Below are 14544 nucleotides of genomic sequence, written 5' to 3'. Positions count from 1 at the left end.
ATAAATAAATAAACTTAAAAAAAGAATGAACATACACGAATAGCCAATTAAACTTTTTAAAGTATATGAAGAGGATTTATATTAAAGTGTACTAAATCAACAGAACTATATAGAAAGTCCAGAAATGAACACCAATAAGGAGGTAAACGTATTATACAAGAAAGGGTTTTACATCCTACAGACAGATTAGTCAACAATAAATAGCATTGAAATAGCTAAACACTAGGGAAAACGTTAGCCTCCCCACATCCTTCTTTATTCCAACACGAAGTCTAGATGCACATAAGAGTTAAATGGAAAAATGAAATGTAAAAGTCCTGGCAGAAAATACAGGCAGGGGCACCTGGCTGGCTCAGCCCATGGAGTATGTGGCTCTTGACCTTGGGGGCATGAGTTTGAGCGCCACACTGAATACAGAGATTGCTTAAATAAATACAGTTTAAAAAACAAAGAAAATATAGGTAAATATTTTATCGTCTTGAAGTAGAAAAGGACGTTCCAAGCCCCACACAAAAACACAGACACCTTAATGAACACTGCTCAGTTTGACAATATAAAAGTTTAAAGTTTCTGAAGGTCAAAAGCATACATAAGACTTGAAAACCATATACGTACACTTATACCTAAGCACACAAGCCTCCGTGCGCACACAACTCATCCAACCACCAGAGCAGAAGGTGAACAAAAGAGAAAGAAGGACAACTCACTCACAACAGGTGTAACAAGAGGAAAACGTGTCCCACATTAACATGCAGAGGAGCTCACCTACATCAGGATGACAGCAGGAAAATGGACAAAGAGGGTACACAATTCCGGAAGAGACAGCCGGCAGAGGGGCAAGCCCTGGCCTCCCCCGCACTGGCAGGCAGCTTAGTTCAGGACCCGGGCACGGGCTCCATTCGTGTCACAAGGGAAAGGCTTGCAGGGAGGCCTCCTGCTCCACCAGCATCGGACGTCATCGGTGCCGTAGTCACTGCACAGCGGGGACAGGCAGCAGAGCCTGTGGGACATCTGCTGAGAGCCCTAAGGGTCACACCGTGCGATCGCGTCACCCATCTTCTGACACCCACCTTCTATCTACAGAAACCCTCACACAAGTGCACAGAGATGTTAAAAGAAACACAAATACCAATCAGAGATCTGCTCAGATTTGTATAAAAAAAAACAAAAACAACCAATGAGAGAAAGTGGTGGGTAGGTACATTCGTATGAACCACAGTGCAAGGAGCAGAGCTTGACCATCAAACGGAAAAGGAGAGTGTGCCCAGCTGAGCAAGACCAGTTTTGTAGGGTCCCGTCCGCTGCCCCTGCCCCAGGCCGGGTGGCCCGTGTGCTGACACTGGACCCACAGGGGCAGCAGCACAGACGCTGCTCTCTATGAAGACAAACCAACGGCGAGCAGACTGCTGACGGCAAACCAAGACGAAGGCTCTGCAGGGGAAGAGGGTGCAGAGACAAGGAAGGGTCTGGAAGGCACCCTGCATCTCACGGGCAGCGTGTGCCGAGCACTGACCGCCCGGGCGGTACCTTAGAGGCACCATCTCTTTTAACGCACACAGAGAGAGACACATCGCTAGGTAACAGCAGGGCGGGACCCAGCCGGGACCCACGCCCTGAAGCGCCCGCAGAGGTCACGAGGGCAGGGTTCACAGGGTCTTCCCTGTCTGCATCCTACACCCTGTAGCGAAGCGGAGAAGCGGCTTCCTCCTCATTCACCTCAACTAAACAGTCACTGAACCGCATTTAGTAAGCCGACCAGGTGCCGTCCAAGCCCAGAGTCCAAGCCCCCGGCTTGAAGGGCACCCAGGTGTATTATGGTTGCCACATGGCACGCGGAGGGCACAGAGATGCTGGGCCAACTGCAGCGAAGTGTCAGAAGGGGGCATGGGAGGTGAGGAGGCCATGGGCACCACTGCCCAGAGGCAGCCATGAGTCCACCTGACAGGCGTGTGGGAGACTGGGAAGTGAGGGCACCCTGTGGGGTCACAGGAATGCCCCCCACCCCCGCAGCAGGCCCCGGGACTTCCCCTCTAGCACAGGAGCCAGAGGAAGAATAGACTTCCAGAGTTACCAACAAGGACGTGGGCTGATGACCTGGGAGAGGCAGTCCACGGCTCGTTGCTCACAGTCACTTGATTACGCTATTTCTCAACGTTAGTCATGCCAAGCTGTGTCACCGGGTTCACACGCAACCCCCCAAAGCCAGGTAGCCCTCCAGCTCGGCAAAGAAACCACAGTCCTTGTAACTCCGGCAGCCGGTATCCCCTAAGCACCGGCCAGGAGCCACGGGGGCTTTCCTGGAGCCCCCACCCCAAAGAGATCAAATAACTTGGCTCATGGGACTCACGAGATCTGCGGCTGCAGACCAGCCTCAACCCGACTGCTCACCTGGGCCTCAGCGGACCGTAGGCCTGAAAACCAAGCGCAAACACCTGCTTCCAAGCACACGGGACTAGCGATGCATGCAGGTGCCACCTCTGATCCAACCATGTTTGCAGACAGCTAACAGCCCCGGGGGGGGGGGGGGTGGGATGAGAAACTGAGGTGCAGGTCTGAACAAGCCGGCAGCCTGCATATTGGTTTCAAGGTAACCAAGTGAGCTCAACTCCGGTCACTCCTCTGTGATACCACGGAGAGACGGGAGACCCCGGCCCGCTTGAACCACGACGGCCTGAGGCCTGGAAAGGAGGACGCTGCGGAGAGCAGCATGCTCAGGCCCCTGGGCTGCCAGGACTACAGGCGTGAGATGGAACCACATCACAGTCAAGCCGCTGCTGAAGTTTCGCATGACTGGCGCTTCCCACGGGGGTCTCCTGGGGCCCAGTGCCCGCTGGGCATCCCCATCTGGACCAGGCGCCACCACTCAACCCCGACAGCTCTAGCACTCAACTCACCACCTTTACCCCTGACCTCTCCATGGCCCCCAACCCACCTGCCATGTCTTCCTGTCACCAGGCGCTCAGATATCTGGGCCAGGAACCAGCACCACCCCTTCCTGTTTCTCCACCTTGGCCGGGCACTCTACGGTCCGCTCACTGACCCTCTTCTTCTCACCCCTACCACCATCCCTTTCCAAGGTGGTCGCTGCCTCCAAGACTGTTGCCCCAAAGCCAGCCTCCACCGCAGCCCCACCTGCCCCTCCCCAACCGCCACACAGCCACGCCTCTGTGCCCCCCCACCCCTCTGTACTCAGCTCGCTTGAGCGGGTCAGCCCCGCCCCCACCTTGGCTAGGCTGGCGAAGGGGAGAGTGTGCAAGTGTGTTCAGTCCAGCCCTGCTCGCTCCGACAGAGCCCTCTCCTGGGGGCCTACCGCTGCACTGCAGGAAGGTCGGAGCCCAGCATCCGGGCCTGGGGGCCAGCCCCGGCCGCGCACCACCCAGCTCTCCCCTGGACTTGAGAGCTGGGTTTCCTGCGGCCCTTCCAGCTTTGCGACCTACACTCTGTGACCAATAATCCTCGTGACTTTGGACAAATTACTTCCCCGCTCCGGACCGCCTCCCTGAATGTCGGAGAAATCGGAAATGCAATGCCCCCTGAGCTTTGGGGGCTCTCAGAGTTCAGGCTTGGCTTGCTCCATTGGACACCCCGGTGTCCTCGCGGCGGGGAGCAGGGGCGCGGACCTCACACCTCCCAGGGAGGGCACGGGCACCGGACTCGGCATCCCGAGTCTGCGTGAGGAAGGTGAGGGGCCAGGCAGCCGGGCCTCTTCCGGCTTGTGACGCGGCAAATCCGGCTCCTCCGGGGACTGGACGCACCTGAGCCCAGGGAAGGGGGCGGGCTCGGCCCCGCGACGCCCGGGACCCTCCTCGCGCTCGTCCGCTGACCTTGGAGAGGCGCCTCCCGACTTGGATTCCCGCGCGGCCCGGCCGAGGGGGTGGCCCCCAGACTCTCGGGCCCAGGCTCCCCCGAGGGGCGCCTCTGCGAGCGAGCGCCGCCGGTCCCCGGCTCCCGGTCGCCGTTTACCTGAGAAGCTGCGGCCGCGGCGGCCCGGGCGCCGCCCTCCCGCCAAGCCCCGGACCGGAGTGGGCGGGGCCGCACGCCGAGCCCGCCCCCGCCGCCCTCCGCCAACCGCGGCCCGGCGCGCGGCAGTCCGGCCCCGCCCCCACACGATCTCTGCGCTCATTGGCCGGAGTCGCGTCCCTCTCCCCCTCTCTCCACCCCGCCCACCAGGCCCCAGAGAGCAGGAGTGCGCAAACTCCGCCTCGTGCTCCGCCCCGCCCCCGGTCGCCCAGAGCCCGCAGCTGCTGACTGTTGGGCCCGAGCGCGGCCGAGCTGGCCGCTAGGGGTGCGGCCGGTCACTGCGCAGGCGCGGGGCGTGCACTTCCCTCTTCCTCCGCCCGGGACCTGGCCTCCTCCCCCGGTCTGTTCCTGTCCTCCTTGGGCACTGACACCTCAAAGATGTCTGCACGCGGCTCCACGCGCCGGGGAACGCACCGGGGGCCGCACCGGGGACTCGGGCTCGGCGCGTCACGGTGCTCCAAGCCAGTCCCCTCGCAAACGCACACCTGTCCAGGCGCACACGCCAGGTGGACCCAACCTGGACACACACGAGCAGTATCGTGCCCTATTATCTCTCACACAGGAATGCACCCACTGAACACGCAACAAATAGCCAGAGACCCCGGGGCCGTCGACTCCTCCGCGAACAGATAGATGCACGTTTAGTCGGCCAACGAGATGAGCAGGTCTCTGCATTGGGGACCCGGGGCTCTGGAGAGAAGAGCAGATAGGTGATAAGCAAACAAGACACACCAAGCACTGTGAGGCGGCGCAGCTGGCAGGTGGAAGGAGGTGTGTTCGGACTCAGAAGGGAAGAAGCTGCGAGAGAGCTGCACCCCAGGCAGGGACACTGGCACCTGCACACCCTCAAAGGCTGAAATCATGTAGACATGTCTAACCAAAAAAAAAAAAAAAAAGAGTGGCGTTCCAGAAGCTCAGAAAGTGAGAAGAACGACTTGTGAAGGAAGTGGCCAACAGCACAACATCCAGGGCCCAACAAATGTCTTCATCTTGCAGCAGGTTGTGTCTGCAGAGAGCTGTGGGTGATGGTGTGGGGTGCAAAGTAGGGGCCCTGCTGCACACACTGGGGCAGGGGGGCTGCTGAACAGTGCAGGGAGGGACATTCTTTGTCCAAAGAGAGAAGGCATTCAGCTTGCTCTGTTGCAGGGATGGAACCCAAAAGACAGGGACAGAATCCAGAAGGCTGATGGTGAGGGGAGGCGCTCTGCAGAGGGGGGCTGGCTCCTCAGGAAGAGCACTAACCACTCCAGCCCGTCACTGGGTGAAAGGGGGAGGGGCTGACCACAGCATCTAGAAGTTGCTAGGGCGGTGCAGGAGGCAGGCCTTTTGGAAGCTCACATCTGGAGGACTCGCTTTCCTTACCAAGCCCTGCCTCAGCACCCCATGGCCAGTGCCCAGCATGGCCCTCTGGCTCTGCCCCCCTCCCCAGCCTCAGCCAGACTTCACGCCCCAAGGGCACAGGCTGTCCCAGCACACATCACAGCTGTCATTTGACTTTATTACGTTACATATATATATTTAAAAAAAATTTTAATGTTTATTTTTGAGAGAGAGACAGAGCACTAGTGGGGGAGGGACAGAGAGAGGAGAGGGAGACACAGAATCCAAAGCAGGGTCCAGGCTCTGAGCTGGGTCAGAGCAGGGTCCAGGCTCTGAGCTGTCAGCACATAGACCGACACAGGCCTCGAACTCAGTAACTGTGAGATCATGACCTGAGCTGAAGTCAGACGCTTAACGGACTGAGCCACCCAGGCGCCCCACGTTACATATATTTTTAATGTTTATTTTTGAGAGAGACAGAGTGCGAGCAGGGAATGGGCAGAGAGAGAGGGAGACGCAGAATCCGAAGCAGCTCCGGGCTCCGAGCTGTCAGCACAGAGCCTGAAGCAGGGCTCGAACCTACCAGCCGTGGATCATGACCTGAGCTGAAGTCAGATGCTTAACGGAAGGAGCCACCCAGGCACCCCAGCTTTCCTACATTAATGCCAATCTCTATGAGAGAAACGCCCATGTCTGTGACTTGCTCCCAAGTGCTGAGCACCAAGCCAGGCACATGATGGGTGCTCAATGAATTTCATAGAATTGATGAATGACTGAGAGTACAGAGAGGGGAGGGCAGGAAAGACTTTGCAAAGGGAGGGTGGACGGAGCGGGGTCCTGCCTGTCTCCTCACAATTCTCACTGGCTTCCAGTTGTGTTCTGGCACTGATGGGAGTTGGGAAGCTCAGAGGGGCATGGTTCCCCGGCTCCACAGCAGCAACTCAGAGGCACAGACACCCCCGGCCAGAGCCACACGGTTTTCCCTTTTGCTAACACCTAACGCCTGAATAACAGCCCCTCTGCTCGAAACCAGGAGCCATTTCTCTTTCCTACCCCCTCAGTCAGCAAGGAACCTGTTAGTCTGCCCATTTTCCATGTCGCAGGCAACTTGCCCAACAAGGGCGGTGGGTGGGCAAGGGAATATTAAGCAGAAGCCTACTCTAAGGCGGCTCTGGTCCAACAGGGATCAGAAAATGGGTCCGTCCTACCAGGGCGTCCCCAGGCCTTCACTGCAACAGGCACACTGTGACCGCTGTGGATCCCGGTGGGGAACAAGTCAAGTCCACAGATTCACCAAGCCCTCCACCAAGACCCAGGCTCTCCTGCTGTCTCCAGGACAGCAGCCCATAGCACTGTGCCCTCTAGCTCACAGCAGAAAGGCTGCATGTTTGAACCTCCACTGCCCAAACTGTCACCCGTAAAACAGGAATCACTTGGTGGTGATCCGGTTTGAGCCCCCGGATGTGAACGCCCACCATGGGATGGGCATGTTGGGCACGGCCTGTGAACAGTAAGCAGGGCTGAGGGAGGCGGCAGCCACAACTCCTGTGACTCTTTAGGGCAGTGCCTGGCACAAGGCAGGTGCTCAGGCCAACATTAGCTGCTACTGCCCAGGGCAACGGTGCCCAGAGAAGACTCTGGAGGCCAGGGGAAGAAGGGCCGACCACGTTGGCTACCGTCTCCTAGAGCTGGAGGGTTTGAGGTGGGGGCTCAGACCAGGACTGTTGCTTGCCTTGGGGATGTGTCCAAGTCTCCAGAGAGCTCTGGGGGGCAAGGCCTCTTGCAGTTGACCTTGGCCTGGGTGAGAGAAGCTTCTAGGCCACAGCAGAAGAAAGCCAGAGGGCTCCCACCCAATGCCCTTCTGGCTCAGCCTCTCCGGCAGCCCGCCTGGCTGCCACCTTGGTACCCTCTCAAAGCACGAGGGGGCTTTGCTGAAACAGTTGCTAGTATGTGTTGTGCTTCCTTTTCTTTCTTGATGTCCTTAGAGACCCTGCTGGCCTTCCTGTGGCTACCCTCCCCACATGCTCCCCACAAGCTTCTTTAAAGGTCCCTGTGGCCAGTCACGTTTCGGATGGCCCACAGAGGCCTCACCCTGCCTCAAGGATTCTCACCCCACAAAGAGTGGACCCTACAGGGGACAAGGTCGGTTCCGGCAAGACGTTCTCAGGGAAGGCAGGTCCTGGGGGAGAGAAGGACACCCCTCTTCGAGGGCACAATGCAGGGGCAGCTCTAGAACCCTCCATTCTAGAATCTGCCCCTGCTTTCCCAGAGTCTGCCCTGCCCCACACCAGTCCACGGCTGTGTTAGCCTCCCACCCCGAGCTCTCAGCCCTGGTCACTGCCTGGCCTCTGCCCCGGTCCCACCAGCCTCCTCCAGCCCTGTCGCCCTAGCCCATCTGACACAAGTCAGGCCTCAGCCCTGCTCCCTGACCCCAACTCCCTGCAGTGAGCTGGACCGCCCTGCCCCCTTCCATGGCACCCTGCCCTCCGTGAAGGGCAGTGCCAGGCGAAAGCTGGGCCAGCGAAACTTCATGGAGCAGGTGCGTGAATGCAGGGACAATGGCTACCTGCTCTCTTCCAGGAAGATCGGCTCTGGGGCCTTCTCCAAAGTCTACCTGGCCTGTGCCACACGTGAGCGCATGCAGCACAACGCCAAGCTGGCCTCCGACCTGCGGGGCAAGCACCGTGCCATGGTGAGGTGGGCAGCAGGCTCGGCCACCGCCCTCTAGCCCAGCCCCAGTGGGCCCTGTCCTAACCCCGCTGAGGCACCTTCCTGCTGATCTGGCGTCCTCTCTGGAGGCCAAGGCTCCTGCAAGCTGGCTACTCCCAGTTCCAGAACCCCTTGAGCACATCAGTGCCAGGAAAGAAGGGGAAGGCCAGCACTGCCCCCCGAGCATGCTGCTTCCCAACCTCACCCCAGCCAAGCTTGGCAATGTGCACAAAGGACACGGGGCCTGTCCGTGTCCCCCTCCAGGGGCTGTGGTCTACACACAACGGCCACCCCCCACCCCTGCGGGTGGCTGTCAAGATCATCTCCACCGCCGAGGCCCCTGTGGAGTTCTCCCAAAAGTTCCCGCCTCGTGAAATATCATCACTCAATGCTACCTATAGGCACCCGGATGTGGTAGGCAGAGGCCCCGACCCAGCCTGTGCCCGTCCTGCCCATCCCCCGCTGCCAGCCGTCACCATTCCAGCTGCCCAGGCCCACCCCCTCTTCCACCCAGGACCCCTCTGCTTGGGGCTCAGCCCCATCCCCAGACCCCGATCCAATGCACCGGACAGCCCCTCCTTGGGTGACAGCAGGCGGGTGGGGGCCTGGCGGGTGCAGCTGTACGAGACCCACCAGAACAGCCGGCGCTCCTCCTTGGTGCTGGAGCTGGCGGCCCGCGGCGACCTGTCGGAACACATCAACTGGGCGTCGGAACGCCGCTGCAGCCGGGGCTGGGTGGGGAGGAGGCCCGCAGACTGTTGTGGCAGCTCGTCAGTGCCGTGGCCCACTGCTGCGGCTCCGGCATGGTGCATCGGTGAGGGCGCTGCCGCCTCTGCAGCCTACTCCACACCCGCATCGAGAGGCCACCCGTCTGAGCCCAGGGCCAGCACCCCTTCCCCTTCCCCTTCCCCATGCAGGGATCTGAAGTGCGAGAATATCCTCCTAGATGACCGAGGCCTCCTAAAGCTGACCGGTGAGCCTTTGGCCCAGCCCCTACCCTCTTCCCTAGATTATCCTGACTCGTGACCCAGCTGGACCCTCCACCCTCCCAGGAGGCCCAGCCCCACCCCTGCCCACAGCCGCACTTGCAGAAACCTGCACACGCCACGTCTGCCCCCCAGTCATCCCGCCCGAGCCCTCGCTCTCTCGCCCTCCTGCTCCTCACCTGGGGGACTGCCTGCCCTGTGCCCAAGCCCCACCCCACCCCACCCCTTCCCCACTGCAAAGACTTTGGCTTCGCCAGCCATTGGGGCCTCAAGAGCTTGCTGCCGAGCACCTTCTGTGGCTCCGTGGCCTATACAGCCCCGGAGATCCTCGTGAGCAAGAAGCGCAATGGGGAGCAGGCTGACCCGCGGAGCCTGTGAGTGGCGGCCGCAGGCACCCCATCGTAGGCAGGACCCGCGGGAGGGCAGGGGAGGGGGCACGCCCTGAGGAGCCTGTGCCCCCAGGGGCATCACCCTTTGCGCCACGGTGACCGGGAAGCTGCCCTTCAAGGAGCACCAGACCCACCGCATGCGGCACCTGACGCACCATGGCCCCACCTTCAGGCCGGGCATGTCCCCAGGTGAGTGAGGACACCCTGTGTCCCTCCCGGGCCCCAGCTCGGGCCTGGAAAGTAGGCAAGAGAGACCTGGGTCCAGAGAAGGGTCATGCTGCGTGGAGGGAGTGGCGTGGGAGACTGACCTGGCACCCCACCCCCAACCCAGGCTGGTAAATGGACCACAGCAACCAGGGGACAGGGAAGCCGGGCTAGAGGACGCCCCGATTCAGACTCCTTGCCTGGAAAGGCAGCGGCCCCACCGAGCTCTGCACCAGCCCAGGGCACGCTGCCCTCCCTCTCCGCGCCCCGATCTCACGATGGTGAAGCACTGACTCTCTCCAGGCATTTGGGGGGTCCGAGTGGGCTGACTCCTCTACGCTGCCAGCCATCACCGTTGTTGATGGTGATGGACGCGGCTGGGGGGAAGAGAGTGGGCGGTGGGAGGCCACAGCTGCGAGCCCTCACCCACAGAGTGCCGGGACCCGATCCGGGGCCTGCTGCAGCTTCGCCCGTGTGCGCGCCTGGGCCTGCAGCACGTGGCCGCGCACTGCTGGATGCTGCCCGCCACGCACGCGCTCTCTGGCACCACGCGCAGGCTGCCGCCGGGTAGGGTGGGGGCCCTGGGAGGGGGGTGTGGGCAGGCGGCCGGCCCCTCGGCGCCCCTCCTGATCCCCCACTGCTGTCGGCTGCAGAGAAGCCAGCTAAGCTTGAGCACTCGGAGCCCGGCAGAGACTCGGAGCCTCCGAGGCGGCGCCCCCGGCACTGCTTCTGGGCCTCCGCCTGGGCCGCAGAGGCCGACCCAAGAAGAGGTGCGGGCTCTGCCCAGCTGGGGCTCTGGAGCGCGAGGACAGCCAGCCTGGGGGTAGGCGCCTCCAGGTAGCTCCTATCGCGGAGCTCCACATCTGCCATCAGGACCACGCCTGGGCACTACCTGGCATGGGTGGGCAGAGGCGAGGCCAGATAAAGCGTTTATTTTGTGGAGGGGATGTGGATGTCTCTGTGCAGGAAGGGCAACCAGCCACGGGGAACCATCCCAGGAGAACAGAGAACACGCCTCCGTGCCACGTTTTTAGTTGAGAGGAGAAGAAAACTACAGAGAATACCAGAGAGGAAAGAGATACCTCGTACCCGCGAAGCGACCGGCCTCAACGGGAGGAACCGGAGTGGACCCCCAGCTTCGCAGGCAGTGCCAGGACTGAGGACACGCGGAGTGGGGGGTGCTGGGAGCTCTCGCGGCAGCGGCACTCCAGTGCCAGAGCGCAAGGGGCCTGGGAAGGCCAGGACTCTGGAATCCTGTGCCAAAGATGGCCCTGGGAAAGGAGCGCGGCAGGGGGAGGGCCACACTGACCCTCTACCAGGCCTGGAGTGGCAGCTTTAGAACGGAGGGACCACACAAGGAGCTGGGGAAGGACAAGGTTCTTGGGCCCATAGGAGGCTCCAAGGTGACAAAGGGCAGGAAGGGGAGAGGTCTGCTTAAGAGCGAGGATGCAGGCACATCACAGAGACACTCTGAGTGTGTCAGGCAAAGGGCTCGGACACTCAAGGAAGCCTTCCGAGGACAGGGCCCGATCAGAGCGGACAGCAAGTACGTCACAGCAGGGCGGGCCAGAGAAGACAGCAAGGGGCTGAGGGCCGTCCTGGGGCACAGGTCAAGCAGGAAGGTGGAGAGAATGATGGGAACACAGCGCCCAGCAAGCACTCCAAGGACAGACCAGGGGGTCACAGCCCTAGGAGATCCCAGGACAGGCTGATGCCGAAAGTCTCACGAGGTCAGTCCTTTGAGGCTGGGTCTCAGGCAGGGCACGTTGAGGACCCCAGAATAGAGGACTTGGGGTGGGCCTGGCAGCAAAGGGTACTGCTTATACCTGGACGCCCACCGATGCACAGACCTCGACGGTGCCCTCCGGGGCTGCTCGGGCTTGCACTGTTTATCCGTCCCGCCCGTGAGCCATCTTCCTGGAGGCACCTGAGAGTCCTGGAGCACGGCTAGCTCTGACTGACCAGCGCCGCTCCAAGCAACCGGAGTTGCTGGAAGTCACGGGGCACAAAGAGGTCCCCTCGCCCTCCCAGGCGTATTGGACCTTCACCCCAGAGACCTCTCGGCAGGGAACAACCTCTGAGCAAGGAGACCCAGAGGCCCACAGCTGGCCGCGGGAAGGCCCGGAGCTCAGGTGGGTGTAGCGCCTCCAGCTCGTGGCTCCGGAGCCAGCTCCTCTGACCGCTCCCGGGTGTGCCGTTCCTGCTCCTGGCGGTCCAGCCGCCGCAGCTGCTGTTCCACGTCTTCAGGCACCTGCACCTCCAGCAGGTTTTCCATGCCCTGCTCTGGCTCATCCCCAATGAGCACCTGCCAGCAGGGGAGGCAGGTGAGCAGCCGGGGCTGGCGCACCGCGGACATCCCGCCCCCTTCCCCACCAACCCCGCCCCCACCTGAATGAGTTTCTCGCAGGCCACCCGCACGTCGGGCTCCGGCTCCCAGCTGTGTAGCTCACGCAGGATCAGGTAGGCTCCCTGGTTCCTCACCTGCTGCCGACCGGGTGCTGTGGCTGTCAGCTGAGAGAGGGCAAAGGTTATCCAGATATGAGCGTGCCCGCGCGTGTGTGGCATGTTAGGAGCCGGCATGAATACAGCAGGGCCTCTGCTCACCAGCATGATGGCTTCAATGAGCATCTTTCGGATGTCGGCATCAGGCTCCCTCTGCTTGTCTGGCGGCAGGTACTGCAGGTCAACGGGCAGCCCTAGGGGTGTGTGTGCGAGCCACTGGGTGCCAGCACCAGGCATCAGGCCAGACCCAACCTGGGTTAGCCCCGTTCGTGCTCAGCAACTCCCTGGCTGGAAGGTTTCAGCCAGGTCAAGCCCTGGGCATCTTCTCCCTCCCCCCCCCCCCACTGGCGTCCCCTTCTGCCCAGCGAACCCTGAGGCTCCACCCAAGCCACTCACGCTCCATCTCCTCCTCGGAGAAGTCCTCGGGGCCAGCCAGGGGCAGCAGCAAGAAAGGGAGAATGTCCACCTCGGGCCCAAGCAACCACTCGTGGTGTCCTGGAGGGGAGGGGGAACAGGAACGGGGGGGGGGTCAGTCTAGCGGGGCCCCAAAGCCATCTCTCCGTCCCATCCCCCCAAACGCCACACCCCCACCCCTACTCACGATGCTCGAAGCAGCAGTTTCGGAGAGTCCCCACCACCCCGCCCCTGCGCACGGAGGAGTCTGGGAATTGGGTAAGGGGCAGCAGCCGCTGGACCACGCACCTGAAGGAAGGGATCGCTCAGTGCCATCCCTGTTCACCTCCACCCCCTCCCCGCGGGAGCCCCGGGCTTCACCTGTCGGGGTCCAGCAGGAAGGCGCGCGCCGCGGGACGCTGGCTGAGGTTGGAGAGCATTGGCCCCAGGTAATGCAGGGGCGCGCGGGCGTTGTAGCCAGGCGTGCACAGCGCGCGCACCAGCCGCCCCAGGCCTGACTCCCCCGGCTCCGCGACCTCCAGCGCTGCCATCAGCGCGGCACACGGCGCCGGCTCTCGGCTGAGGTTGGCCAGCACGGCGGCCGCCTCCTCGGCCCAGGGCCACTGTGGATCCAACGCGCGGCCCAGCAGGCGGGCAGGCAGCTCGGGCTCGGCCTGCAGCAACGGCTCGTGCAGGCCGGGCTCGGCAGCGAGGTTGACGAGGGCGCGAGCGGCGTCGCGCGCCGGGGCCGGGGCCGGGGCCGCGGCCAGCTCGACCAGCGCCCGCAGCAGAGCCGCCTGGCCGGCCAGCAGCGTCCGCCCGGGCCCGGAGCCGGTCAGCTCCAGCACGTGCCGCGCCGCCTCCGCCTGCAGGTCCGCCCGCGCCCCGGGCGCCAGGAAGGGCAGCAGCTTCGCCACCTCCGCCTCCAGGCCGGCCTCCGGCATCGGCGACCCTGCGGAAGCTAGCCCACTAGCCAACGCGCCCGCGCCAGTCCTGGCCTCCCCCATGCCCGCGCGGATCACCCCAGCCGCCACCCGGCCTGAGACCCGGCCCGTCAGAGGAACGGAAGCCGCAGCCACCAGTCGGGAGGCTGCCCACTCCGCGCGCGCGGGGCTGGGTCGGCGTGCGGAGGCGGGGCCGGCGCCCGGAGGCGGAGCCACACCGAGGGCCTGCGCGTTGTGGACTGCGTGCTCCGCCCCCAGCCCCACGCCGCGGCCGAGGGTGGCCCTGGAGGCGCCCGCAAGGAATCGTCGCATGTGGTGTGACCCCGGTCCTAGGGGGACCAACCAGCCAGTGGTAGCTGACGGATTACGTGGCCCCTCTTCCATCGTGGGTGGGGCAGAGTTCTATCCTCACTGGAAGAGTCACATGGTCCATTACTTTGACTTTTTTTTTTTTTTTTTAAGTAATTTCTACCCCCCAGTGTGGGGCTCGAACTCACACCCCGGCACCAAGAGTCGCATGTTCCTTAGACTGAGCCAGGAAGGCGCCCCTGGTTGACTTTCTAATGTTAGACCAGCCTGTATTTCCTGACGTAACCTCCACCTGGTCATGATATATTTTCATTTTTTTTTTTTTTAATTTTTTTTTCAACGTTTATTTATTTTTGGGACAGAGAGAGACAGAGCATGAACGGGGGAGGGGCAGAGAGAGAGGGAGACACAGAATCGGAAACAGGCTCCAGGCTCTGAGCCATCAGCCCAGAGCCCGACGCGGGGCTCGAACTCACGGACCGCGAGATCGTGACCTGGCTGAAGTCGGACGCTTAACCGACTGCGCCACCCAGGCGCCCCTATTTTCATTTTTTAAATGTTTATTTTGAGGGGCGCCTGGGTGGCGCAGTCGGTTAATCGTCGGACTGCGGCTCAGGCCATGATCTGGTGGTTTGTGGGTTTGGAGCCCCAGGTCAGGCTCTGTGCTGATATGGAAAAGCCTGGAGCCTGCTTCGAATTCGGTATCTCCTTCTCTCTCTCTGTCAAAAATAAGCATTAAAAAAAGAGTTCGTGGGAAGGCATGGGAGT

General features: G+C 61.8%; 3 protein-coding genes across 7 annotated transcripts in view; 1 reads left to right on the top strand and 2 right to left on the bottom strand.

Annotated features, from left to right (window-relative positions):
- The window catches only part of MROH1 (maestro heat like repeat family member 1), a 63353-nt gene extending 59368 nt beyond the window's left edge, over positions 1-3985 (bottom strand). For 2 of the 5 annotated variants that reach the window (XM_047074325.1, XM_047074329.1), the window contains exon 1: positions 3756-3940. The gene's annotated coding sequence lies outside the window, so the exon portion shown is untranslated. The other 3 variants (XM_047074328.1, XM_047074331.1, XM_047074326.1) reach the window with 3 other exon arrangements.
- A 2548-nt stretch (positions 3986-6533) lies between these two features.
- Positions 6534-10455, top strand: LOC124507583 (testis-specific serine/threonine-protein kinase 5-like). The gene is given in 10 exon segments (XM_047073885.1): positions 6534-6604; positions 6767-6850; positions 7786-8031; positions 8355-8462; positions 8661-8770; positions 8773-8863; positions 8967-9022; positions 9277-9409; positions 9498-9613; positions 10061-10455. Coding segments are annotated over 10 exon segments (1410 nt in total).
- A 189-nt stretch (positions 10456-10644) lies between these two features.
- Positions 10645-14150, bottom strand: HGH1 (HGH1 homolog). Its single transcript, XM_047074324.1, has 6 exons — positions 12905-14150; positions 12732-12832; positions 12527-12625; positions 12233-12324; positions 12017-12139; positions 10645-11933 (listed from the first exon to the last, which is right to left on the bottom strand). The coding sequence occupies exons 1-6, from the start codon at positions 13849-13851 to the stop codon at positions 11757-11759; spliced, it is 1539 nt and encodes a 512-aa protein (XP_046930280.1). The 5' UTR covers positions 13852-14150; the 3' UTR covers positions 10645-11756.
- Positions 14151-14544: the final 394 nt, after the last annotated feature.

Source organism: Lynx rufus, unplaced genomic scaffold, assembly GCF_022079265.1.
Source record: "Lynx rufus isolate CCGP_SWC_20201006 ecotype Redwood Valley unplaced genomic scaffold, mLynRuf1.p SCAF_12, whole genome shotgun sequence".
Lineage (NCBI taxonomy): Eukaryota > Metazoa > Chordata > Mammalia > Carnivora > Felidae > Lynx > Lynx rufus.
Note: the sequence above shows the minus strand (reverse complement) of the source record. Positions and strands in the feature narration are given on the sequence as shown.

Coding starts and splice junctions, on each gene's coding strand:
- HGH1 (XM_047074324.1), bottom strand. CDS start 13,851: ATGGAAGAGGGGCCACGTAATCCGTCAGCTACCACTGGCTGGTTGGTC. Junction 12,833..12,904: donor TTCCTGCTGGACCCCGACAG/GTGAAGCCCGGG, acceptor CCCTTCCTTCAG/GTGCGTGGTCCAGCGGCTGC. Junction 12,140..12,232: donor TCATTGAAGCCATCATGCTG/GTGAGCAGAGGC, acceptor GCCCTCTCTCAG/CTGACAGCCACAGCACCCGG.